This window comes from Eulemur rufifrons, chromosome 7, assembly GCF_041146395.1.
Source record: "Eulemur rufifrons isolate Redbay chromosome 7, OSU_ERuf_1, whole genome shotgun sequence".
Taxonomy (NCBI): domain Eukaryota; kingdom Metazoa; phylum Chordata; class Mammalia; order Primates; family Lemuridae; genus Eulemur; species Eulemur rufifrons.
The window spans coordinates 182,028,384-182,053,494 of NC_090989.1; the positions used below are offsets into that span (position 1 = coordinate 182,028,384).

Consider the following 25,111-nt stretch of genomic DNA (forward strand, 5'->3'; position numbering starts at 1 on the left):
GCCGAGGTGGGTGGATTGTTTGAGCTCAGGAGTTCAAGACCAGCCTGAGCAAGAGCAAGACCCCATCTCTACTAAAAATAGAAAGAAATTATCTGGCCAACTAAAATATATATATATATATACAAAAAATTAGCTGGGCATGGTGGCGCATGCCTGTAGTCCCAGCTACTTGGGAGGCTGAGGCAGTAGGATTGCTTCAGCCCAGGAGTTTGAGGTTGCTGTGAGCTAGGCTGATGCCACAGCACTCTAGCAGGGGCAATAGAGTGAGACTCTGTCTCAAAAAAAAAAAAAAAAAAAAAAAATTTCTAATTTGAAATTCCAGGGGCTTGCTGATGTGAAGATCTCTGAAGGTTGATGGCTCTGAGGATGAGGCATGAGGTTTGTTGTTTTGAGTTCTGTTTGGTTTGCTGAACTCTTCTTCCCCCTTTCCTTGGATGGTGTGAGAATGGCGTGTGTGTGTGTGTGTGTGTGTGTGTGTGTCTGTGTGTATTTCCAGAGAGCCAGGAGTGGTGGGTGAGGTTCCTCTTAGAGCTGGCAGCAAGGAATGTTAAGACAAAGGCCCAGATTATGTGGCAAGGAGGTGAAAAGTGGCATGGGGGCAGGGGCGGAATTCCAGAAATATTTTGAAAAGTTATGAAATGGGCTTGTTGCTAAGAACATAAGCCATAGCTCAGCTAATTAGAAAGTTATGTAACTGATGCACCATTTATCAACTATAATATTAGGACTAAATATCTGAGACAAAATAACTGGGGGTTTGAATCAGCCTAGCTATTGCTCCTGAATTTAGCGGTTAACAAATAAGATGTTGAGTGCTTCCTATGCATCAAGCCCTGTTCTGGGCACTGGAGAAACTCAGATAAACAGGAGTAAGGCTGCCCTCCCATGGTTCTCCGGAGGAGACAGAAACATACACTTATTTGAAAGATGGTGTGCAAAGTGTGGACAGATAAAAGTAGGAACAGAATGCTGGATCTGGGTTGCTTGCAAACCAACTTACAACAAGGTTAAGTTCAGTGAAACACAAATATTTTCACCACTGATCCCCCAATAGAATGATTTTTATTGATTAAACATAATTGTTATTTTCTCAAACTGGTTGCTTTTCTGAAAAAAAAAAAAGAAACAACACACCCAAATGTGACACATTTTTTAATCCATTAAGCTATGTACTAATAAATACTGGCTCTCTGGCCAAGTCCAGCTTAATGCCCATTTTTTGTAAATAAAGACTTGTTGGAACACAGCCATGTTCATTTATGTACCCTCTACGGCTCATTTATGCTATCATGGCAGAACTGAGTAGCTGCAGTAGAGACCGTGTGGTCCTCAAAGCTGACAATATTGACTATCTGGCCCTTTAAGAAGCTTGCTGACCTTTGAACTATGACACTAGTACTTTATTGTTAATTTCTTTCCTCCAGTTTTCAACCTCAGGTTTGTATACTTTCACTTTGTCACTTGGCAGGGACAAATCTTGGCCTTTAATTTTAATAAATGAAACAAACTTAATAACACACCTTCAGGTTGAAAAGAGTCCACTGGAACTTTAAAATAACGCCCATGGGCCACGTGGGCCACTTAGTGCTGCTCCTGACAACTAACACGCACACTGGGGACCAAATGGGTGGTACCGGGGGTCCCTGCTTGGCAGGGGACGTGCTCGGTGGCTCTGAGGAGCCCAGGTGTCTGGTGGCTGCTGAGGTCAGGGAAGTGTTTCTGAAGCAAGCATCACACCAACTGTGAGTTCTTATTACTTTGTTATTTTAAGCTCCAGTGATGAATTAATTTCTGTTATAATCACACAGCTTTAATAAATGAGTCTACCAATTAGAGCGCAGCTCTTCAGTATCCGAGTGGAATATTCTGGTATACATTTAAGAAGGTCACTTCCTTTTTCTTTGTCAGGCTATGCTCAACCAGCACTCAGTTCCTACTTACGCACACCAAGGTAAATGAGACCCGGTTCTCCTCCTCAGAGTGTTTACACTTAAGTGAGACAGAACATGTTTAAAGAGTATAGTGACTGACAGAATTAAACATAAGGTGCCTGGGGAACATAGGGGGACATTTAATTCAAACTGGAAGTTCAGGAAAGACCTTGAGGTCACAGAGAGTGCAGATTTAGGAGATAAACTGTCAACAAGGTGAAGAAAAAGTTGAAAGGGATTTTTTTTCCCAGCAGAGAGAGTTTAAGCAGAGTCGTGGGGGGATGAGACCACGTGGTGTTTGCAGAGAAGTGATGGGCATGTGGATCGTAACAGAGGCAGTAGCCTTGCGAGGCGTGGCTGGAGAGCTACTGAGGAGCTGAGTCACAGTCGATTTTGTTTAAAAGGAGCTTTAATTTGAGATGATGGGGAGCTCTATAAGGGTTTTGGACAGGGGTGATATAGGCAGATGTGCCTTTTATCTGGATCCTTCAGAGGGAGGTGATACCGGAGGCGATACTGGAGGCCAGGAGGTCAGTGCAGAGGCTAATGCAATAGTCCTAGCTGAGAGCCGCTGAAGACAATAGTGGGGACAGAGGATGGGAGTATTTAGGAATATTTAGGGGAAAAATTGAGAAATGTCCCCCCCCTTCAATTTGCAGACTTAGACAATTCACTGTCATTTATGTTAAACATGTCTCATTCTGAACCACATTTACATTCATATCTATTCCCTAAAGCAGAGGGATACTGGGAGAAAAAAAACAAGATTGTCCTTTAGTTCAATATAGAATTCTAAAATAAGAAATGGTTTCCAAAACTTCGTACCCTGGAACTCGATTTGTAGGACATAGAAGTGGGAGCAGCTACATAGTCATTGTCACGAAGACCCTCAGGCTAACACTAGCCCTATTCTAATTAGGTTTTTCACCTTTGCTCGTGCCATCAAAGATTGTTTTCAGTTCTCTGTTCTCACTTCCAGATATCTACTTTTTCTTTCACAAATTAGCACCTAAGGTTTATTAATTCCACCAACAGATGGTCCTGACACATACAAGTCTCACCATGAAAACGTTTGGATTTTTAATCAGGATGTTCTTTGCCCACATGGATTCTTCCCCAGCCTGCATGCGTAGCTTGAGGCCTAAGGCATCTCAATGAGGCTCAGGTGGCTGAGCTGCTGGCAAACGTGACCTTGACCCTCCAGTGTCCCCCACAGGCCACCGTGCTGCATGCAGTAAATTCCAAATGCCAAGGAAAGAGATTGCGCTGAAATCCTTGTTGGAAAGGATGTCTTGGAGAAGCATGTGTGTTCTGAACCCGTGTCTGTGAAGGCTGTAGGAGGAACAGTCTCCTGGTGGGAGGTGGGGAGAGCTGGGAGCCAACAGCCTGACCTCAGCTGACATCAACCTGCTGACAATGGTGTTTCCCGCTAAGTGAATGTTCAAACTCTCTGATTTGCCATGACAAGACTAGTGAGAATAGCATAGGCTACTCAAAATGAGCCTCTTCTGAATCCTGACCCCTTTTATACAGCAATTTATACATAACAACTTAGCCACGTTGTCAGCAAAAAGAGATCAAGCAATAGCGTCCTGCTGGCCAGGCACGTGTGTCACTTGTTACTCCCAATCACGTCCTCTGCAGACACCTGTCTTACTCGCCACGGTATTATTGTTGGCCTTGATGATCCCTGCTGAATACTGTTGAGTTCCCGCCTTATGCAAGGTGCCGTGCCAGGGCTGACAGAGGCCTTAAGAGGGTCCGATGAGCACTTACATTTTCTAAGGTCAGGTACGGTCATTGACACCGCACATAAAAGGATGCATTTTCCGTGAGCTCCGTCCTGCTGATGCTCACAGTGTATAATGGCACATCCCACAGTGCGACAGCTCCAATGTGGGGGTGGGGCCCAGGGTGAGAACCCAGGATCCACCAACTCCACTTTTGAAGGCTTCGTGGAAGAGGTGACGTTGGATATGGGATCCCCAAAAATGAGTATGAGTTCCACAAGCCAAGAAGGGAAGAAGAAGTTCACATTCCACCGGGGAGGCCACCTGGGCTACTCTGTGTTGCTCCTGACACACACCCAGGCCCAGATGGCAGTGCCAGCTCAGGGCAGGGCGGCAAGGAGCCCTGCAGAGCCCAGGTGATTGCTGGCTGCTGAGGTCGAGGGAGGCGTCTCTGAAGCGAGCACCGCACCAAACGATGAGGAACTGGCCACACTGAGGGGGCTGCCTTCTTCTGTTCCAGCCTCCTGGGCAGAGGTGGCTTCCACAACGCTGGATTTCAGGCAGGGAGCTCTAGGTCCCCCAGGAGGGCAGGTTTCTTCGCAGGCCTTTTCTACCACTTATTCCTTCAGCAGGTGGTTTTCAAATTTTCCCATTCATAAGAATTGCCCAGAGCAGCAGTTTTCAAAGTGTGGTCCGGGGACCTGCAGCATCAGCATCACCTGGGAACTTGTTAGAAATGCAAATTCTCGGGCCCCAGCCAGGCCTATTCAATCAGACTGAGGCTGGGGCCAGCTCGCCTATGTTTTAATGAGCCCTCCGGGTGGCTCCAATTGTGACCTAAGGTGTCCACTGACAACACCGTTCCCGGAGACTCTGGATCAGTCGGGCAATCAAACATTCTGCAGGTTATAGCAGCATCTCCACCGGCCTTGCCTTCTAGGCCACACCCCTAAGCCAGCCTCAGCCTTTCCCTGGCTGTCCCCTCCACACTACTGGGGTCACCTGGGCCTGGTATTCAACTCCTCACTATGCCATTTCCTAACAACCTCTCTGCACCTCAGTGCCTGCATCTGTAAAATGGGGGCAGTGACACAGATTACTGTAAGATGATGTGGGCTCATCAAGATTAGAGACGATGTCTGAAGTATCTGGTACAACCACGCTGACATTTGGGAAACAACCAATAACTGACAGCTGTCACGACTGCTGTGCCTGTCATCCAGGCCCAACTCTGCTAGTAACAGTGGGTGATTATAGGTTAATCAGAAAAAACAACCCCTGGAGATATACGGTGGTCAATGTGTCCCCACTGTTGGATCAAAACGGGCTAAACTAACTCCAGAAAGCATATAAGAGTGTGCCATGCTGGGGGTCCTGAGCACTGTCACCTCCTTTCCCTGTCTACAGGTTCTTGACCCAGGGCCAAGCACTGTTTGGGTCCCTTCAGCTTCCTCCTGCCCATCTCTGCCCAGGACTTCCCTGTACTTGGTTCCACCTGTGGCCCATTCATTGCCCACCACAAAGGCCTCCAATCTGGATTCGGACTCGTATGCGAAGATGTTAGAAGGAAGAATTTCTATATCTGTTGGGATGTTTGATGGCCTGCTGGAACCCTTCCAAATTTAAGAGATTAGGATCCACCTAGCGCTACCTGACCAACAAGTTGCTCTGAAATCTTTGGCAGCAAACATCTCTTCTGAAAGGTCATTTTTGACCCAGTGATCCCTTTCATAATTGAATTCTGCTCAGTTCCGTTCTCAGTATATTTTCAGAATAGCAAGGCTTTCTTCAAGAATATAATCTTTGAACAAAATCCTGTTCCATCTTTCAATATGGGGTGATGTCTTAGCTCTTTAGGTTGTAAATTAGTTTGTCTCAAATCATGCTCCCTGGACCAGGCCTCTGGAACTTGACATAATCTCTTTCTCTCTCTTTGTCTCTCATACACACACTACTTGAAAGGAAAGTATTCTAGAACGCAGAAAAAAAGAAAGGCACCGTGAATTTGTGCCTCCCATTTGCCATAGGAAAGGCAGTCTTGAATCCAAGTTCCTCATTCACTCCTGGCGGGTGCAGGCTGCTTTCTTCCTGAGATTTCAGCTGAGGGCCACCCCTGGCAGCTTCAACAGCCAAACTGGCACTGCCAGAAGTAAACATAGTTGGATCTCAGTCTTAAAAACCGTCTCTTGTGCAAAAAAGTTTGAGGTAAGTTATGCAAATCACAAAGATTGGCAGGTGCGGAGGTGCCACCCTGTGCAGTGTAGGGAGAACAGACATGGCCGAATGCTCAGACGAAGCAGCCTCCTTGCTGTGAGATTTTGATGAAACGTGTCCCATCAAAAGAGTTACAGGACCAGTATTTCCTGATGTATTGCCTTGCAGCTAAACTGAGAAGTCAGTAAATTCTGAATGCCTCCTGGGCGAGAGACAGCAGTCGCTGTTCTTCTGCCCACTGTGGCCTGCATGTGTGAGTTTATCTGGAAACGCCACAGTGACGATCAAAACACGGAATCTTCCAGGGTCTCAAATCCAGGCTCCTCCACATAACTTATGACTTCAGTTTCTGTTTCAGTGGACCCAGCTTTCTGCAAAACAAATCATCTTTTCTTAGATATCTGTGAGAGAATTTTTTCTTTGAATTCTTTACAATTAGTTTTCAGTCTGTTTTTGAAATGAAAATAGCAAATGTTCACTGAAGAAAATGCAGAAAAGCAGGAAAAAAACCTACCCATAAACCTATCTCCCAAACACAGCCCACTGCTTCTCCACAGCTCTTTATTTAGGCGTAAAGTGTTCTTTGCACTTACATGAAGTCATGGACACACAGCTTTATAAACTTATTTCTTTCTCTGTAACATCATATAATATTTTAAATTGCGTTATATGTACCTTGGCTATATAATTTTAATAGCGCCATCATATTTCACCCATAGTTTACTGTAGTATTCCCCTAAATTCGGGCAACTCAGTCCAAGTTTGGCATTATATAAACAATGCTGATAACAACTAGAGCATTGGCAACAAAATAAAACCATGGATAAGAGGTCCTGTTTCTTTGCCATTTACTCATCCAACACATGTTTTCATACCTGCTCCACACAGACACGATGCTGAGCATTGGGTGCGCACTGATGGCCACACAGAGATGGTCCCTGCCTTACGTGCGTTACTTTAAATAGTTTATAGGCAACTTAATTTGGGGAGGACCCCTCTCTGGTTACCACTGTGGAAACAAAGAACAGCTGGAAACCAGTCCCTTAAATTGAAAGTTCAGGATGAGAATTTTTAAAATAAGCATTTTTTTTTTCCAACTGTTGAAGGCCAACTCACCTTCCTCCTTCGTTGTCTCCTGTGTGTTACAAAACAATTTCTACCTGAGGCCTGAGCAAGCAGAAACATGTCACCGAGAGCTGTGGGATGGCAGATCTCCTCTAAGTCCCAGGACCTTGGCACCCACCCCAAGCTCGGAAGTGCAAATTATCATGAGAAGCAGAGGGTTTCCTTTCCTACCAGCCAAACGCTTCTCGGTGGCCACTGCCCAGAGCACCAAGTGCCCTCTTGTCCTTGCAGCAGAGGCTCCGAGAGGGCTGCACAGCTCTTGCTGCCTTGCAGGCAGAGGCAGGGCACTGCCACACGCGGCCCAGCTGCGGTCAGCACCGCACTCGCCCACATGTTCCCTCAGGTGGAGAATTTCGCCCACAGGGCCGACAGCACCAGGCAGTGCTTCATTTCCCCAGTTCCACACGCTCTCTCGCCGGTTTGTTTTTATGCGAAACTCCGCCATGTGAGAAGAGAATAAGTTGTCCTGAGAAGCCAGGCCATGTCAAGCTCTGACATTAATCCTTTGCTTATTCTGAAACCAGCTTGTCTAGGCCGAGTTGTTATTTTGCACACATGACTTGACTTTAATTAGCAACAGACCACAAGCTTCTACAATAAGCTTTTAAACCAGTATCTTTCACCAACTTCAGCGTATTAAAAAAAACCTTTGAGGGCTCTGGAGGGAAATTAGCTACCAGCATTGAGATGTTCCATTGAGAAGCCAGGACAAATGACTTAAGTCTGCTGCCTCCGTCAGATGGGTTTTCTCAGGGACGAGGGTGCGACAGCAAGGGGAGGTTGTTGGCAGCACACGTTCAGGTGACCGACGCCAGGCTCCACACTGGGGCCCGCTCTCCTTCCGGAAAGCTCAGGGGACAAGAGCAGATGGGCTGTGCCTCGGATAAAGGACAACACAAGGATCGAACCAAGGGCAGCGTGATTCTTTTGCCAGCCTTAATTCTCTGCTTCAGTAGGTTAGTCACTGTTATTATCTACAAATCATCTCAAACACCCAAACTACACACTCTTAAAGAAAGGTCATAGCTTATTGAAATCAACCACTTTGGTGAGTTTTTCATCGACCCTCTCTTTTCCCTACAACCAGCCACCAAGCGGTTCACCCAATCATTAGTTACTTTGCTAGAGAGAAACCTAAATTTGTTGAGAAAACTGCTTGATCTAAATCAGGGGTTGGGAAACGACAGCCATGGAGCAAATCTGGCTTGTTGCCTGTTTCCGTAAATGAAGTTTTATTGGAACACAGCCACGCTCATTCATCGGCACGTTTTCCGTGCCGACTTTCAGACTGCAGCGGCAGAGTTGAAGAGTTGAGACAGAAACCGTTTGTCTCTCAAATATCTACTATCTGGCTTTTTATTAAAAAAAAAAAAAATGTGCTGATCCCAGATCTAAACAACCATTCAACTTAAGGACAAATTTGACAGAGGGCAATAATTAGACACTGAAAATCACAAAACACTGCGGAGAGAAATTAGTGAAAACCTAAATTAATGAGGTGATATGCCCTGTTTAAAGATTGGAAAATTCCATGTTGTTCAGATGTCACTTCTCCCCAAATTAATCTATAATTCAACACAATCCCACTCAAAACCCCAGCTGCCTTTTCTCGTAGAAAATGATGAACTGAATCTAAAATTTATATGAAAATGCAGAAGACCTAGAATAACCAAAACAACTTTGGAAAAGAATCCTTTCTGGAGGACTTACACAACTTGTCTCAAGGTTTACAATAAAGCTACAGTAATCATGACAGTATTGTACTGGCATAAAGATAGACAAATAGATCAATGAAATTAAACAGATATTCCAGAAATAGACCTATCCACATATAGACAACTGATTTCCAACAAAGATGCCAAGACAGTTCACTGGGGAAAAGATATTTTTTTTTCCAACAAATGATGCCAGAGCTATTGGATAGCCATAGGTAAGTAACCACTGGGTTAAGTCTAAGTGCCCTTAATGGTGAACAGGACTGAGAAAAACCATACTTGGGGAAATCATTTGCTTTCTGTATGGTTTTTTATATTCAAGCACTAAAGTTCCCCTGAAAATTCTCTGTTGACTAGGTACTCACATGCAGAAACATAGAACCTTGAAATGCTAGAGCTGAGTGGAATGTTGTACAATCTCATCTGTGCCCTGTACTATACACAACAGGAAGTTGGGGCTCATAGGATTGAAGGAATTGCCCAGAGTCCGTTAAGAGATGATGATATGAATTAAAATTCAAGTCTGACTGGCGAGAACACTCATAATTGCATGGGACCTTTCTAAAAGGTAAAGACAGTAATGAATATGTATAACAAAACAGTCAAAGAACAGAACAACTGAAGCAACGGAAAGACTCCTGGCCTTCTTAGTAAAAACCCTACCTCATAATACAGAAAACCAAAACCCAATGACAGTTCCCAGGGGACTCAACTCTGGGCACATATGGCAGTGGTCCCCAATCTTTTTGGCACCAGGGACCGGTTTCACGGAAGACGATTTTTCCATGGATGGTGAGTGGGGGTGGGGGGAGAGGATGGCATGGGATGGGGAGAGGCTGAAAATACAGATGAAGCTTCACTCGCTTGCCTGCCGCTCACCTCCTGCTGTGCAGCCCGGTTCCTAACAGGCCATGGACCAGTACTTGTCCAAGGTCTGGGGGTTGGGGACCGCAGACATATGGTATATCATGAGAACTTTCAACATTACCTCATAGTTAGTGGTTACAAAGAACTCTTGGATGTTACTTTTTGGTGCTGGAACTGGTGGAAACAACTTGGTCCATAAATGACACCTGAAAACAGAGTAAAGGAGGGAATTAGGTGAGCATGAGTATCCCTTTTGTCCCTAAGTATCTACTCTAAGAATTGACCTAGTTAATTCCAGGACATGCTATTTTGTAAATTCAAAATCTTTATGGACCAAGACTCCCACAGTAATAGTTGAAGACCTTGACAGTACTGCAGGGCTCTGATGTGGCTTCTGAATTACCCTGGAAAGACAAAATGGTAACTGCTCCCTGTCGATGCATGACCCCAGGCCTAATCTCTGAAGAATGGACCGTATATGTCAAGTTCAAGTGTGGGGTGCCCCACCGTTACCTACAGCACTGATTGCAGCATCCCCTCCTCAGCTGTGCTGGCTCACAGTTTACTTCCTTCTCCCCTCCTTTGAACTGCCAGCCCCCAGCCCATAGAAGTCATCTGAATATAACACTTGTAATAGTAAAGCTGCTCAATAGCAAAGTCATTTTCTAAACTGTGAAAGGTCCAAGACAGAACATTTTCTTAAGCCTCCGCAAAGGTGCTTTTCCTTACTGAACGCTAAAGTGGAACAAGAGTACTTACAGGCCAATTGCAGGCTTTAGGATAGGACATCAGATCTGCATGACATTTCTAGAATCTGTGTTTTACCTAATAGCCATCAGACACCCCAGGGCCTGGCGACTGAGGGCCAGGTAGGGGTTGGAACCTGCTAATTGAGGACTGGACGTGGAGGCATTATGGTGACTTCAGCCTCCAATGGGCAGCCTTGCTCTGCCTGGGATGTAAAAGACCCACACTGGCAACTTAACAAAGACAGCCAGGTCCTGAATGGAAGGCTGTGAAGGCGTCAAAAGAACACGCCTGGGAAAACCTTCGTAGAAATTCGTAGGCTGCTGACAAGTTCAGGAAGGGGTGAGTGATGGCTGAGCGCTGTGTTGTGCTCTGTCCAGTTACTATAAATCACTTCCTGATGTTTCTCCCACCTTTGGTTTGGCCCACACTCATCCTGCAAAGGCCACTAGGAAAAAAGAATGCCATAAATTCCACCGGATAACAAGAGCCCTCTGTCTAACAGATGTACAGCAAGACTGTAAAAATTCAATACCCAGACCCCACTGGAGGCACCGAAAGGTAAAGAATACCTACATTCTACAGAGGAGGGAGGACATTAACAAGAGGAAACAGATGGTTGCCATAAGCGCAATGAGAAACCATCTTGTCAAGGGCTTCTGCTCATCATTTCCTGGTGGGAAACAAAGACAGAAATCCAAATTAGAATCCACAGCAGAAAAAAGAAAGGAAGCTCAGGTTTGAGTCGCAGGTCCTAGGTGACCCTGGGCAAGTAGTTTCACTTTCCTGAGCCTTAGATTACTCATCTGCAAAAGGGGATAACAGCCATCTCACAAAGTTGACATGGTGGTGAAATGAAATGATGGCAGTGAGGCCACTTTTAAGCTTAAAGCATTGTGTACTCGATCAGCAAATATTTATGGGGTCCATTCCACGTACTGTGCTACCTGGGTCCTGGAGCTTGTCAGCTTTGGGTGCACAGTAAGGTTTTTAGATGATGAGGCTACAAAACTGTAAACCTTCTTCGGAACCCAATCGCACTGCAATCAAAATATTTTACAAAGTTGTGAATCGAACTCTGGAGGAAGTGAAGTATGAGATAATACTTGTAGTTAACAATAAAGCCATCAGACTCTGCTGTAAGTGCTTTACAATCTCAATTCTCCCCAAAGCACCCCTGACCATTATTCCCATTTCACAGATAGGAAAGAAGAAAATGATCAGGAAGTCGGTACAGAAAGTCAGACTTTTGCAGGCCACCTTATGCTCTTTTTAAATTTGTTTCTAATCTACATTCAAGGGACAGATTCTTTTATGGGCTTTGATGATAGCTTGAGGGATGGGGTATGATTTTAGTTTTTTTGAAGCGCTGCAAATAAATTCAAGAAAAATTCAAGGCCGTTTACCAAATGGTGTTTAAATGTCTGATTCACTTTCAGAGAATAATGGGAATCCGAGTTGTCTTAGAGAATACACATTTCCTTTCTGTAGGAGAGGCCACTCATTCACTCATTCCTCATTCATCCATTGGACAAATATTCACTGGGCTCCTGCTACGTGTCTGGCACTGGACAGGGTACTGGATACAGTGGTCCAAGGGCACAAGCAAGCGCCCCCAGCGTGCAGCGTAGCACATCGGGGGAGAACGGCCCCAGTGAGGAGCAGCACACGCGGTGATTTAACGGACGGCCACGCTGGGAACTGTGGTGAGGCTCCAGCCACACCGCCCAGGAGAAGAGATTCTAATCTCCAGTTTGCCATTCCCTGTTTCTTGTATCAAATGAGAAATACATGCGCGTGGAATTTTCGAGTTTTAGTTAATAGCCTTAGACTTCCCAAAGCTCCAAAATACTTGAAACCCCAAACGTTCAAGTGTCAGGAGGGGCAGTGCCTTTGGAGTTAACGCTGGTGACCCCAGCTTTGCCTCGATCGCTGGCTCTTACGCCTCCTGAAGATGCTTCCTGGAGGTTTATCTTGGACCTCCCCAGAGCTGCAATCTCTTCCTCCATCTCTTCCCTCTGCTTCCAAATATCCATAGAACCCTTCGTTTTGAACAAGCCATTGCGCTGCTCTGCCATCTCTCTCTACTGTCATTGTACCTTCTTCCTTTATTTCCCGGCCTAATCTCTTGAATAACGGATTCAGGCGGCTTCATTTCCCCATCTCTAAAACTGCTTTTTTAATCACCTGTGACTTCCCTTTAGTTGAACCAAAAGACTCTTGGTTTTGTTTTCCAACTTTATTTTACTGTCTTCCTTGCTGAATTGCAGAAGTTGACAGTCGAGCCCACCTTGAAACCGTGTTCTTCGTTTTTGCACCCAAATCTTCCTCTTCTTCCATGGCCCTTTCTTCTCCCCTCTTAATTTCGACTGGCCTTCTCAGCTCACTCCTTGGCCCTTTGGTATTTCCTGCTGTGGTCTATTCTTTGTTTAACACAGCTTCATCTTTTAATTCCCAGTCCTTTTTCCCAGCCCTGCCCTGACACACGGCTTCAGGTCTGGATCTTAACCTACCCACAGTGAAACCCGCTTAGGCATTCTGACAACATTCAAACCCAAACTCTCCCCTTCCCCTTGAAACCACTTCTCTCACTAGCTGCCCTGTCCCAGTCCCTGCTCTTGCCAGGCCCCAAACCTTCATCCTCGAAATCAGTTGGATTCTTCCCCTTCCTCACACCCCTGTCCCCTTTCCTGTCCCCTCCCTTGCATCAGTCATCGCGACCTACCCCGTCATAAACACAGGAGGGGCCTGCTCTGGAAACCTGGGTCTAGTCCCAGCTCACTGGGCAGGCGATCGCTCTGGACCTTGGTCCCCTCATCTACAAACAAGGCAGTGGAAACACAGAATCCTTCAGACCCCTCCCAAGCCAGCGCCTTTTCTAGCGCCACTTGCTTAGTCCAGGGCACGGTCATTTCATGGACGCACACCTTTAAAATCCAAAATTGATTTTAGAAAAGTAGTACCTTTTTGCTGCTGAGAGTTTGAAAGTTACAGTATTAAAAAAAATAATAATAAAAATCATCAGTTTCCAGGAGTAACTAAAAGTTTATTTTCTTTTTTATCTGGGGGTTTGTTTTGTTTTGTTTTGTTTTGTTTTCCTTTTTAGAGATGGAGGTCTAGCTCTGTCACCCAGGCTAGTAACTGGGACTACAGATCCGTAACATTACACTTGGCTAAATTTTAAGCATTTTTTTTTAAAGATGGGGTGTCTTGCTATGTTGTCCAGGCTGGTCTCAAACTCTGGCCTCAAGTGATTCTGCCACCTTGGCCTCTCAAGTCTTTGGGATTACACCATGAGACACTGCACCCAGCTCAGAGCTTATTTTCCATGCATGTTTTTACATTCACTTTTTTCTGAGGGCTCACAGGTACCCAGACACTATGCAAAGTGCTCAGCATACGTTCTCAATTCTCACAGTGATGCTTTGAGGTGGACACTGTTATGTTCACTGTACACATGGAGAGACTTAGACAGAGAAGGTCAGAATAAGTCAGCGGAGGCCACACAGCTTAGTAAGTGGGGGAGCCCAGATTCTAGCCCAGGACTGGCCAACCAGCCCAGGTTCTTAACCAGGGCACAGGAATCCCATTCCAGTCCCCTCCATCTGCAAAGCTGAGGACACACTGCACGTGCAGGAGATTCACTTCACTTATTCTGAACATTGTTTTGTCACTGAGAATGCTCCGGAGCATGATCTCCATAGCTGGATATACTTCCCTGGAGGGAAGCCCTGTTTTGTCATTTTGCATGTCCCCACTGTCTGAGAGGGCTGTGTTTGCAGGCTGCTTCCCTAACTGAAGGTGGCTGCTTTACAAACTACCATCCTTCGGACATTCCCTAGGCTCTAGGTGGGACTGAATCACATTACTAAAAATGTATGACTATATTATTTTTTTAAGTTTTATTTTAAAATGCATTTTTGTCTATTATTTTGCAAACAGGCATTAGCCACAGTTTGTAAAATGATGGAAAACAGACCCTCAGGGAGACAAACCTTTTCTTTTCCTAAATCCCACAGATACTTGGTGGCTCCAGGATTAATAATGAGTTCTCTGGATTGGAAATGAGTGTCTTGTTAAACCTTGTTTTTACTACACTTGCTCTTAGCTAACATAAAGAGCAACTGGGATGAACTAATATCGGCAAATCAAATACCATCTTACTTTATTTCCCAGTCTGGTTTCCTGAATGAGGAATCAGCCTGCTTCATTTCCCCACCGTTGAAACTACCCATTCCCTGCCCTCACCCATTGTGAAAGTCTCCTGATAAGTACATTCAGAAACGCTAGACTCGCATATAGGGAATGCGAATTCAGCAAAGGGTATGTCAACAGAAAAAAAAGTTATCCTGTTTACAACTAGGTTAAACAGAAAAAGTCTAGGTCCTGCAGAAAGAGCAAGCAGTGTTGTAAATACTATCAGCATCACACACTCGGTCATATTTGTGTTTCGAATTGTGCAACACCCGGTAGCCTGATATGTCAAGTCCCGATAATGGCACCGTTTCTTCTGACCATGATTACAAAAATCTTTTCAGTTAAACCACTCTGTAGTTATCCACTTCAGCTCTCACTTTGATAAGCAAAGATTCTCACTGAATTAGCAAAAATACAGAGGCAACTGATTTTATTTCCTTCCATCAAAAAAGGTTATGGATGCATACAAGGTACTACATGGGAAGCAAAGTCACGGTCACTGCCTGGAGGGAACTGGCAAAGTAGTCATTTCTCCCAGCCAGGTCTCTCTAGTTGCCCACAATACATTAGAGCAACTGCCCTGCAGACAGCCGAGGGGAGAACCAACCCCCTGGAACACAACCTAGGGCAGCTGTTCTGTGAAGAAAACATGAATTGGCAGGTAAATTTCGTGCAAGAAAAAGCTTTCACATGCTCACTGCCAAGTGGAAATTACTTGTGGATTATCTGTTGTTCAGTTATTCGTTAATGCAAAAAATTGAGATCAATTATATTAATACAAATAGGTAAATAAGTAAGCGTCGACTCCGTTTTTCCTGAAGGTAGAACAAGGGGGACAAGTCCCACCAACAGTGTACATTTTTGGGGTCGAAGTGTTTAAGAATTTTAATACTGTAAAAGTTGGGAAATCCCTTCATACATCCTTAATTTGAATTCTGGGGTCTCCAGCCTTGAGATTTTTCTAAAAACAAGTATTTCTAGGTAATTCCAATCTTCTCTCTGACTCAAGGAGAATACCTTTTCTGCCATTAAAACTGAAGTCACACGTTTCTTTTCGAGAAATCGATGGGCACTGCCATTTGGTTATGCAGAGATCAGTTTCAGAAAGAGGAAGTCGCACTCCCTGTCCTGCAAGGAGGGGAAGGCCTGCAGACTCCACTGCATTCCTGGGCACCCTTCAGACGTGGCCAACTGAGAGCATTCGGGAAACTCAGCCTGTCTGGCTTCTGGTGACCTCAGTCTCCATCATTTTTGACATCTCAACCATTTGACCTTGCAAACAAGTCAACTAATGGAGACTCTGTTATTGTTCTATGATCCAGGAATGCGTGTGGGGTGGGACACGGGGTGGGGTGCAGGTGGGATGGGATGGTGGCAATGCAGAGGGCAGAAGCCTCTAGGGTTGGACCCGGCTTAGTCCCAGCTCTGCCTCCGGCTGCCGTGGGAGCTGTGTCAAATCTGTTCCCTCCTGGCACTGCAGCCCCTCTTGCTCTAGAATTCTGTGATCTCTGCAGTTTAGACTAATGGCTCTTTAGAAGGTAAATTTGATTTGGAAGCCTGCTCCACCTTAAATTATCCATACAAGTATGAACTTTTAGTGCTTCCATATTGATTTTGAATCTGATCTCAGACTCAACAATAGGTTTCAAGGGAAAAGAGCTGATTAGTAAATTGATGGGACTCTTCCAACAGAGCAGCCCCGCGGTGTGTTTAGAACCAGCAGGTGCTGGGAGAAGTTCAAATGGTACCAACAGGGCTGGGTAATTGAGAGCATGTCAATATGTTAGTCTATGATACAGGGTTTAACTAGCTTCCCGTGGCTTGCCTCTGGCTGGAGAGTGAGCTGTGGTGTCATTCAGGAAAGGGCCCCCCAAACCAAATCACAGGCCTCCAAAGCAAGCAAGAGCCAGGAGCAAACCTCCTGGGCCGGTGAGCTTTCCGAGGAAGCTGTCAAATAGACTGTGGGCAGTACATGGTTTAGGGAGCCAAAAAGAGTGGGGACAGCAAGATGCAATCTCAACAAACAAAACATAGAGAAGTCCAGGACCTGGAGCAAAATGCACACAATTTGCACCATGTTCATTTGGAGGAACTAGGCTCAAGTGAACCGAAGTAAGAGCGGTAAAAGGAGCCGTGTGCTTGTGTGCATGCATGTGTCTGTGTGTGCTCAGGACTGACTGCCACTTGGCCTTGAGCAGGGTGGCCTCTCCGACTCTGACCTCCTGTTTATAAAACAGGGATGAGGATTGAATGAATTCACACATGTGAAGTGCTTAGCACAGTGCTGGTACACAGCAGGTGCTCAATAAATATTATGCATGATCATTATGATTAGGATGAAATACATTGTGTCCAACTAAGACATCAAGATAATTTCCCTAAAGCATCAAAGCAAAACCAAAATTGGAGCGCTGTCGGAATCCTCCACGCCCAGGTCAAGAGAAACAAACACATACCAAATATTCCAGATACTGGGGAAGAGGAGGGGCTTGAGGTGTGGACGGTCCTCAAGGATCTGTGTTAAAATGAAATTATCAACAACTTGGAAAGAAACATTTAAACAAGAGTAGCCTGAAGAGGTGACTTCATTCCGCTTTGTTTGGTCTGGGTGGAGGCTGACCCCCTCCCAGCCCCCAGCCCCTCCTGCCTCAGTCTCCCCAGCTGGAATAATAACCCACAGGCAACAGAGCACGACAGAAAGAGCAAAGGTATGGAGCCAGTCCTGTGGCTGGGTGCCAGGCCCAGATCCACCACTTACTAGCTGTGTGACTTTGGGCAGTTCCTTCACCTCTCTGCACCTATTTTCTCATCTGTAACCAGGAAAACCATTTTTGTGAAGACACACAAGACAATGTAGGTGAAGGTGCCTAGAACGGAGCCCGGTTCTGTGACAGAGTCCCTCTAAGTCATCGTCTCATCACGAGGCAGGATTTCTGCATGGAAGGGCAGTGTGGGCACCAACAGAGGTGGCTGTGCCTGAAAGCACAGTGGGAACCCCCTGCTCCTGGCTTTTGGGGACAGCTCTGAAAGCTCCTGGCCAGCCCTCCTTCAGGCCAGCAGGACAGACACGGGGTGAGGTGGCCCTGCCTCCCTGCTGGAAACAGATGGCGGGGCCGGCAGGCAGGGACTAACCAGCCTTGAAACCACAGGAGCCCCAGCAGAAGGAAGCGGCCAAACCAGCTCCAGCGTTTACCCACCTGAAATCCCCCCGTTTGCACAAAAAACCCAGCCCCACCCACAGTCAGCTGTGCTAGTCTTGGGGAAGCCTAGGTGGGTTTCTCTCAGTGTTCCTGGGCGGCTCTTTCGACTTCCAAGCAGTCGGTGCTGCTGCGTGGCCCCAGGGGCTGCCATCTCTGACCTCACGAAAGCCTTGGAGTGTGCACGATTCTTCTGGAAGGTGTCGTGCTGGCCTTTCTGCGATGTTTCCATTCACCTTTCCCTTTCCTGGTCCTCTCCCTGTTTCTCCAGTGTGAGAGATTTAGGAAGAAAGTGCTGGGCGGGGGCGCAGGGAGAGAGAGAAGGAAAAGGAGGGAGGGGAGAGAAGGGGAGGGAAAGAAAAGAGCAGACCTCAGGCGTGGGGGTCAGTGGGGGTCAGAGTCAGAGGGACAGGGCTGGATGGTCCCAGAGGGGAGTCCAGCCCCTGCAGCCAGCTTTGGTTCCAGGTGCCCGGGGCAAACGTCCCAGGTTTCCTCACACATCAGCCCCTGAATATCAAGTTAGAGGAAAAGGGCACAGATTTCCTGTGGTGGCCTTACCTCCACCCCAGCCCAGATGCCTGTAGCACACCCCTCCCCCATCTCTCACCTTCTTCATGAAGTCCTAACAGACTCTGGGATGTGTCACACAACTCTAACCCCCCACCCCACCCCCCAGCACAAACTGTGACAGGAAAGATGGCGGCGACTTCCTGTGAGCACCACGTCTGGCTGCTGACGGAGATGCCCGGGGAGACAGCAGAGCCCCGTCCGACGAGACCTCCTGACTGAGCCATCTCAAAATTGAATCTCATTCTACCCTCCTGGGGGCAAGTGCCGCACGTCTCAAGCCCAAAGAAAGCTTTTTACAAAAACACATTTTAAATGGCACCCAAGAGCATCGTCACCCAGATCCTGGCCTTCGGTGGGCAAGACCCCGTTGTTTGTTTGAGGGGTGACAACTGTGACTGTGGATAAGCCCCGTCACTGAGAGCCGGGTCTCAGAACCACTGAGGCTGACCAGACACAGCCTGGCATGTCGTTTCCAAGGGAACCACGTGACATAATGGTGGGAAAATTTGTTTTCCTAATTGTTTGTTTCACATTTGGCACGTGAGCTTCCTGAAGGGGAGGGAAGAGGAGCTGAAGGACTTCAGAAACCCAACTTCACTGAGACCCGGTCAGGGAACAAAAGGTTTGGGTAAACAGGAGATAGCAAAGATAACACAGGCACAGAATAATCCGGAAGTTAAGAAAGTTTAAAAAGGAGAATTGTGAAAATTGGGAAGTTAGCTGTTAAGATAAGACAGACAAGCTAGCTGCTCAAGGGCAGTTGATAACGAGCACTGATAAATGCAACTGCTGCTGCCATTAAAACATTCCAGCCGGGCACAGGAGGTCCGCCTGCAGTCCCAGCTCGCTGGGAGACTGAGGAGGGAGGATCGCTTGAGGCCAGGAGTTTGAATCCAGCCTGGACATCACAGCAAGACTCTCTCTCTAAAGGGAAATAAATAAATTCCATGCTCTGGAAATCCTAGGACAGGAGGGGAGCCGGTCTCCAGCACAGTTCAGGACAGGCAAAAAGCACTTGCTCTCAGACCTCCCCCTGCCATCCCCTGTGCCTCTCAGGTGGCCAGGGACCTTGGGACAGCAATTCTGCCTCCCCAGCTCCCTCATCTCAGTACTCCAAACATACCCTGTGTCTCATTCTTTATACTATTATAACCTTGGGATAAAATGGGTTAATTAGTAATTGAATCTATTCTAATTTACTAATTGGCTCATATGTCACTTATTTGAGAAAATGTGCAGTAATAGCCACTTCTTGGCTGTTTGACAACCACTGGGTCACTTAATATCTCTGAGCCTCCATTCCTTACCTAAAAATAAACAGGGTGGACTTAATATCTAAGAAAGGGGGGGTAGCTGAGTTGGGCCTTGGAGTAAGATGGGGGGAGGGTGGAGGGCTCCAGTGTGTCATTTGTAAGACAAGGCAGGAGAGGAGGAAGGGTGTTGAAAGGAAGTGAGTGTGATGGCAAAGAGGCCTGATAGACTCCTAGCTGAGCATAATTATTGCTGCATCCTCGAGGGGTAAAGAAGAGCCATGCAAAATGTCCCAGAGGGGCTTGGACTTCCTATTATGTTTATTAATCATCTTGATGAAAATGGAAAGTCTGCATTGATTAAATTCACTAATGATCCTAAACTGAGCAGGGGAGTAAATTCCAGAAAGGATGGATTTATAAGGTGAGGAGTGATATTAATCAGCTCATCTGCATGAAAGGGTGGCAGTAAATGAAATGGGATTTGCCACAGATAATGGCAGCGAGGTACACCTGGGGGGAAACTATAATAAGCCCAGATCCAAACCGGGAAGCTGTTATTTAGGAAATAATAACGGAACGAGAGCTCTAAAGTGGAAAGTGAATAATAAGTTAAAAACAAGCTTGAACTAAGTGCTCATTACGGATCACAATTTCACTCTCAGCACTTTTGTGGTGGGCTGCTAGGCGTGGGAGGCCATGAGTGGCAGAGGTGGGAGCAGCCTTGGATGTAGCACTCACACTTCACAGGTGAGGAAACTGAGGCCCAGAGAGGTTAGTGTGACTGACTAGGTCAGGGTGGCAAAACCCAGGCACACTGGTCTTCACTCTGTCCCCTGCAGTGGTGGCAGGAGATCACCGCTCCTTCTGACAATTTAAACTGAGGTTCCTGACACTGTACTGTGAGCAGTCTCTGATTCCTTGGCTCACAAAATACTATCTTTTGCCATCTCTAACTTAGGTCAGAGAGCTAGAGCTTGGCAGAGCCATGGCTAAAACCTAGATCTCCTGATTTAGCTAATGCTTCTTTCTCACACTACAAGTTCCAAACTCTTGACAGTCAACACTGTAACTTCAAAACTCAAAGACCCCGGAGGCATTACTGGCTTCTTACTTGGGATTCTGACCTTGGTCCCCACCATGTTGGTTTGAGGGGTTTTAGTGGACAGCACTAAAAAAGAAAAAAAAAAAAATCTCTAAAATTGAATATTTGGTAGTGTTGGGAAGACACTTAGAAATATCAATAGTTTGGGGCTGGTGAGTTTCAAGCCCTTGGGGAATAACATACAGTACTTTAAAAAAGAAATCCACCAAATTCAAGCAACAAAAATTAAGCTTCCACCATGGGCATTTGATAAGAATAATAACCTTGTTAGAAATTCCCCGAGACTGATTAATGTTTCTACTATTTATTTCCCTCTTGGGGAACAGAGTGAATTTTCTTTGTTCAAATGAAGCGAGGTTGGGGGGTCCCGTGGGTGCTGGGTCAATTTAATCAGGTCGGGGCACCAACCTGGCGAGGAGGGGAGGGAGGGAAGATTGGCCTCAATGAGCTTATGGAGGAGGTGACTGTGGCCCTGTCTCAGTTCCTTTTACCCTCCTTTCAGTTCCCTCTCCCCAGGAAGCCTGGTGCTGCTCCTCTGCGTCCCTCTGAGGGACTCCAGGGCCACCCATAAGGCTGTGCTGATTGTGTGCCACACTACTCTAGGGCGCCATTCTCCTTTGGGAGCCCAGCAACTTAGCATGACCCAGCCCCTTGCAGACTCGGAACTGTTGTCCATTTCTCAGGCCTTTTCCTGATCTTTCCCAGTCTTCCATGGGAATCTACCTGCTGTGTGTCTGCTTGGACTCACATCCCCGTGGGCTAACACATTATTGCCCAAGAGTGTCCTAAAGACCCACCCCATAGCCTAAGTGAATGAATTAAATAGTAGAACATCTTAGTATGTGCGTGAGAGAAATCCCTCCTGAAGTATACTCTTAAAAAGGTCATCAGTCCCTCATAGGATTCATGAGAGATGACGTTCACATGCTTGGCCAGCCATAATTATAAAGTTGGCCACCAGGATCTCTGAAATAAGTCTTTAATTTATACAACACTTTGCAGCTTGCAGAATCCTGTCACACGGTGCCCAGGTGCCAAGAGATTGGGTCCTGGAGTCGGTCAACCTGGGTTTGAGTCCGGTCTCTGCCACTTGCTGGCCATGCAGAATTAAGCAAAGTACCTAAACTTTCCAAACCTATTTCCTCATCTGCAAAATAGGTTTGTTGACAAGATCAACTAACATAATGCACAGGAAGCATTTAGTATAGTGCTTGGCAAAAACACACCAGTATCTGTGATCTGCTATTATTCTTGTTTTTAGGTAAGGATGGCCGTGGGGCAGGCAAGGTGAGTGTTATCTCCTTTATCCTGAGAACCCAAGCAAAGAGATAGATGATTTGTCTGAGGATACATAGTCAATACCTGCCAAGGCTGGGCATTAAACCTGAGCTTTCTATGGAAGACTCTAATGTTCTTCCCACTATCCCATGCTCTTGTAGACCTCATACAACACTTAACCATGTGCGTCTGTACCCCCAGGCTGCACGGTTGTGGCATATGCATGAGACACACTGTTTCATAACCATCCCTTTCTCTCATTAAATGCCTATGTTTGCTTGCCCAAGAAACCCAAGTAACAGCCAACACAGAGTGTGAATTTTCTATCTTCAAGGTGCAAGGTCACATCTCCTGGGAATGAGATTGCCACCTGACGCAGGGTGAGACTAGGAATGTGCCCCTCATTACCTTCCATGGACCCCACTAGCAAATAAGATGCTCATTTTACTTGCCAAACAAACTAGTCATAAATGAAAACATCCATGGACCCAACACAGAAGCCTGGTAACGCCCAAACATTTTGATCCTCTGTGTCTGTCTGGCTGAAGATTCAGGGATAGATCCAGATTTCCTGGGCTCTGAAGATGATTCAATTTTTTCAATTTTGGAAACTTCTTTTAAAAAAGAAACAAGTAGGCATTCAAAATGAGGCATGGGAAAATTATAGAGAGGGAGAACAGATTAGTAGTTGCCAGGGGGCAGGGATGGAGGAGAGGCAAAGAAAGGTAAGTGTGTTTACAAAAGGGCAACACCAGCATCCTTGTGCTGATGGATCTTGACTGGTGATGGGCACATGAACTTAAACATATGCTATAATTGCACAGAACTAAACACACACATGCAAATGAGTGCATATAAAATTGATGAAAACTGAATAAGATCAGTGGATTGTCAATACCAGTATTCTGGTTGCAATATTGGACTGTTTTTTTACAAGATGTTACCCTTGGGGGAAACTGGGTGAAATGGACACAGTGTCTCTCTTTATTATTTCTTACAATAGCATGGGATTCTACAATTATCTCAAAATAATGAGTTTAATTAAAAAATTTGGGTACAAGTAGAAACAAAAAATTTGGGGGGAAAAATAGGTACCAAGCCAAGAAGGGATCATGCTAATGAGAAGCTGGGATGCTTCAACTTCATCGGCTTCTTGGCAAATCCACCTCTGAATGAGAAGGCAGGAAGCCAACAGAAGATGAGACATGGCAGAGATGTGAGACCATTTCAAGACCCACGAGTGCAAGTAGACACTTTCTGGGACGATGTGCTTTGGCCACGAGTAAGGCCACTGCTGTGACACCACCACGAGCTACTCACCCACGTAAAGAGGGCGGCTCCACTGGCTCCAGAGCCCCGACGTTCTGCACATGGAGCTCACCGCTGCTCTCACTTGAATGTAATACTTAGAAACATCGTCAATGATTGAGACGAATGCATTGGTCGTCATTTTTTCTGTCTAAATGGGAAAAGAATGGCATTATAAGACTCTCTAGACACACAGTTTAAGTTCTGCCAGTTATCAGAATGAGAGAGCCTATGTAGGTAATGCGACTCACTGTTCAGCAAGCAACTTAAAATCAACAGGGCACACATTGATTAGTTTATTCTAGACTGCTTCAGTGTGGATGTGTTGTCAGTCACCTTTTGGCGGAGAAGCTACCTTGTAATCAAAATATATAAAATAGTCAGTTGAAGATCTAGATGATTCAATCCAGCCCCAACTGACGTTTCCAGATTGAAAGACTGGAGTAGCCTGTACTGGAATGCGTAATCTCTCTCCTTGTCCCTCCATATCCTTGTAGTCTTGTTACTAAACAATACCCCATGATTTCCATCGTATTCAGCAGAAATCAGCAAACTATGGCTTGCTGGGTGTTTTTGTGTGGTCTGCAAGCTAAGAATGGCTTATATACTTTTAAATGGTTGAAAAGAATCAAACAAAGAATAATATCTCATGATACACGAATATTACATGAAATTGACATTTCAGGGTACACAAGTGAAGTTTCACTGCCGCACGGCCACACCCATTTGTGTATGTATTGTCTTTGGCTGCTTTATTCTGCAATGGCAGAGCTGAGTGATTGTGACAGAACCCGTGTGGCCTGCAAAGCCTAAAATATTCACTATCTGGCCTTTTACAAAAAAGTTTGCAGATCCTTGATATATACAGGAACGTCTCAAACAACCGGAGCCAGGGTCTTGGTGGCGGGTGGGGGCAGTGAGGGGACACGTCGGGAAGCAGAAACAGTAGCAACCTTGAGTCTAGCATGGGCAGGCTTTGAGTCCTAGCTCTACCTCCAACTAACTGCAGGGCAAGTTCTTTGCCCTCTTCACACCTCACTTTACTCATCTGTAAACTAGGGCTAACAATATCTACGTTATGGACTATTGAGTTAAATGGAATTACCTTTGTAAAGCCCAAGCTTAAGAAGATATTAGGTTGCGTCATATGAGGATTATCAACATTCAACCCATTTTTTGACCTGTAAAAATGTCAGTTTGGGATGGGTCAGTCTCATCACCAGCACGGTGGTCACTAAGTGCTAGTTTGCTGCAGGCAACCTAGACTAACATGAGATTGTCTAGTGTTGAAATGAAGCTATTTTCTCACACATAAGCCCTTCTCCTTTTTCCTTCTATTGGGCAGTGTCATCACCATCCAGCTAGTCCCTTGTGCGAGAGATGTGTCTGTGACAACTGCCTCTTACATACCCCCTGGATGTTTCTCTGTTCCTTACCCTTGCCCCATGATCATTGCCTATGTTAGCTCTTGTTATCTTTTGCTTGGACTTGTGCAGTAGCCACTAACTGATATCCCTGTGTCCACATGGCACCTTCCCTCCCCATCCAGCTTTTACACTGCTACTAAAATTATTCTTTGACTCTGCAGATGTGGGCATAATTCTCTTTCATGTAAAACTCTTCAGTGGCTTCCATTGCCTATGCCCATGGTTTTAAAAAGAGAAGCCATTTCTTTATTTCTTAACAAAATGTTACAGAGACACTCTGGGAGAAGTCTCAGGGTAGGGTGTGGAGTTATGATTCCAATGTTGGCCTGAATTACTTGCCACTTGGCTGAGGGAACCATGCTCTTTCAAGCCTTTGAGTTACTCCTTTTCCCAGACTGGGGCAGGTCTAGAACTGTTCATTACTGAACTACAAGGTAAATACAGAAATTG

At 45.8% G+C, this 25,111-nt stretch overlaps 1 protein-coding gene across 1 annotated transcript in view; it reads right to left on the reverse strand.

Moving 5' to 3' along the window:
* Nucleotides 1–6,159: 6,159 nt before the first annotated feature.
* Nucleotides 6,160–25,111, reverse strand: part of IL5RA (interleukin 5 receptor subunit alpha) — a 28,356-nt gene continuing 9,404 nt past the window's right edge. Inside the window, exons 7-10 of the mRNA XM_069473831.1 lie at nucleotides 23,247–23,385; nucleotides 10,906–11,002; nucleotides 9,704–9,788; nucleotides 6,160–6,246 (exon numbers count right to left, since the gene is read on the reverse strand). Coding sequence (XP_069329932.1) covers nucleotides 6,160–6,246; nucleotides 9,704–9,788; nucleotides 10,906–11,002; nucleotides 23,247–23,385 — 408 coding nt within the window. The remainder of the gene's footprint in view (nucleotides 6,247–9,703; nucleotides 9,789–10,905; nucleotides 11,003–23,246; nucleotides 23,386–25,111) is intronic.